The sequence below is a fragment of the Colobus angolensis genome, unplaced genomic scaffold (genome assembly GCF_000951035.1).
Source record: "Colobus angolensis palliatus isolate OR3802 unplaced genomic scaffold, Cang.pa_1.0 Scaffold8, whole genome shotgun sequence".
Classification (NCBI taxonomy): domain Eukaryota; kingdom Metazoa; phylum Chordata; class Mammalia; order Primates; family Cercopithecidae; genus Colobus; species Colobus angolensis.
In genome coordinates, this window is record NW_012121820.1 from 1,837,785 (window position 1) to 1,840,222 (window position 2,438).

Consider the following 2,438-nt stretch of genomic DNA (forward strand, 5'->3'; position numbering starts at 1 on the left):
AGTGGGGGAGGTCTCCCAGTTAGGCTACTCAGGGGTCAGGGACCCACTTGAGCAGGCAGTCTGTCCGTTCTCAGATCTCAAACTCCATGCTGGGAGAACCACTGTTCTCTTCAAAGCTATCAGACAGGGTCGTTTAAATCTGCAGAGGTTTCTGCTGCCTTTTGTTTGGCTTTGTCCTGTCGCCAGAGGTGGAGTCTACAGAGGCAGGCAGGCCTCCTTGAGCTGCCATGAGCTCCACCCAGTTCAAGCTTCCCTGCTGCTTGGTTTACCTTCTCAAGTCTCAGCAATGGTGGACGTCCCTCCCCCAGCCTCGCTGCCGCCTTGCAGTTAGATCTCAGACCGCTGTGCTAGCAATGAGGGAGGCTCTGTGGGCGTGGAACCCTCCAAGCCAGGCATGGGATATAATCTCCTGGTGTGCCATTTGCTAAGGCCCTTGGTAAAGCACAGTGTTAGGGTGGGAGTGACCCAATTTTCCAGGTGTTGTGTGTCATGGTTTCCCTTGGCTAGGGAATTCCCTTCCCCCTTGTGCTTCCTGGGTGAGGTGATGCCTCGCCCTGCTTCGGCTCTTGCTCGGTGGGCTGCACCCACCGTCCTGCACCCACTGTCCGACACACCCCAGTGAGATGAACCTGGTACCTCAGTTGGAAATGCAGAAATCACCTGTCTTCTGTGTCGCTCACGCTGGGAACTGGAGGCTGGAGCTGTTCCTATTTGGCCATCTTGGAACCTCCCTCTCTTTCGGCATTTTCACCACGTTTGTTATGTACTGTCTAGTATAAACTTTCCTCTTCAAGCAGGGATGCTCAGAAAGCTCACACAGCAGCTGGCTTTTATTCTACAGTGCCATACTCAATATATGTTTGAAAACATACTGGATTTTGAGTGCTAGGCTTAGCTTTGTAGGACATGTGAGTGGTTGAAAATGGTCCACATATCTCTGAAGACTGGAAAGTAATCTGTAATAATGTAAATGAAGTTCATCTACATGATTCTTAACTGAATAGCTGTTGTGATTATAGCTAACAACATATACAACGTGTGTGCCCTTTGCAGTGCTAGGCACTGTTCCACCTGCTTTCAGGGATCATTACATATAAGCTTCACACTAACCTGATAAAATAGGTACTGCTGTTTCCCCCCATTATATAGATGAGGGTACTGGGGCCCAAGGGGACATGAAGTGACTTGCCCCAAAGTAGACCAGCTGGTAAGTGACCATGTCATGATTCAAACCCAGATCTGCCTAGCCTAAAACTCATCCTTTTAATGCTTAAGCCAAATAATGGTGCTAAGCGTATATGCTTGGGACAGTGAGTGAAGATGCTTGTCCATGTGGATAAAAACAATAAGAGTAGGCTCTGGAGAGGAGCAGCAATGATGAGTCTTGCAGGGTGGGGAGGATTCATGTGGGCAAAGAAGGATATCCCAGTTGATAATAAGAATGTGCACAAAAACCTCAGGCACAGAATAGAAGATGCTGAGATGGCTCAGGTGCCTACACATTGGTGTCTTTTAGTCTATGCCTCACCCCTGACTTTAGCTCAAGAGTGCCTGATGAGCTGTAACTCAGTGGCATCAGGTACCTCATGTGCTGCAGGAAAATATTCTTTTTTATTTCTTTTTTTGTAAATGTGGTGACTCATCTCTTGTCTTGCCTTTTTTTTTTTTTCTTTGGCAGCTTTGACCCAAAGAGAGCAGTGCAGCAACTTAGAGCCTGCGGGGTGTTGGAGACGATTCGAATCAGTGCAGCTGGCTACCCATCCAGGTAACTAACGTGCCCGCCACCAGCCTTCTGGGGCTGCCCTAGAGCAGCCAGAGTTTGGTTCCCCAGGGAGCCCTCTTGTGTACCGTCATCCAGAAACAGATCCTTCAAAACAGTTCTCAAACACTGAGGCCCAGGTGGAATGCTGATGGATCCTTCAAAACGGTTCTCAAACACTGAGGCCCAAGCAGGATGCTGATGGAAATGAGACTCTCAGATGAGCCTGAAAAATTGGGAAGATTAGCAGTCATGTCAGCTTGGCTGCTTTTCTCTCAAGACCTTTTCAGATTTCAGATTTTTGGCATTGGTCTAAGTGATAAGCTAGCTAGAGTTGCAAAGAGGATTTCCCCTTCTCTCAACTCCCACCTTGTCCCCTTTACCATTCCCCCACCCTTTGTCACAGTGGGAAAGTATACATGTTTACCATCTTAACCACTTTTCAGATTTTTTCAGTAGGTTTTTTTGGGGGGAACAAGTGGTGTTTGGTTACATGAATAAGTTCTTTAGTGGTGATTTCTGAGATTTTGGTGCACCCATCACCCAAGCAATGTGCACTGTACCCAGTGTGTAGTCTTTTATCCCTCACCACCGCCCCCCTTTCCCCCAAGTCCCCAAAGTCCATTACATCATTCTTATGCCTTTGCATCCTCATAGCTTAGCTCCCACTTATGAGTGA

The 2,438-nt window shown here is 47.9% G+C and overlaps 1 protein-coding gene across 1 annotated transcript in view; it reads left to right on the forward strand.

Moving 5' to 3' along the window:
• Positions 1-2,438, forward strand: part of MYO5B (myosin VB) — a 316,975-nt gene that overhangs the window by 196,978 nt on the left and 117,559 nt on the right. The window contains exon 17 of the mRNA XM_011929181.1: positions 1,679-1,765. Coding sequence (XP_011784571.1) covers positions 1,679-1,765 — 87 coding nt within the window. The remainder of the gene's footprint in view (positions 1-1,678; positions 1,766-2,438) is intronic.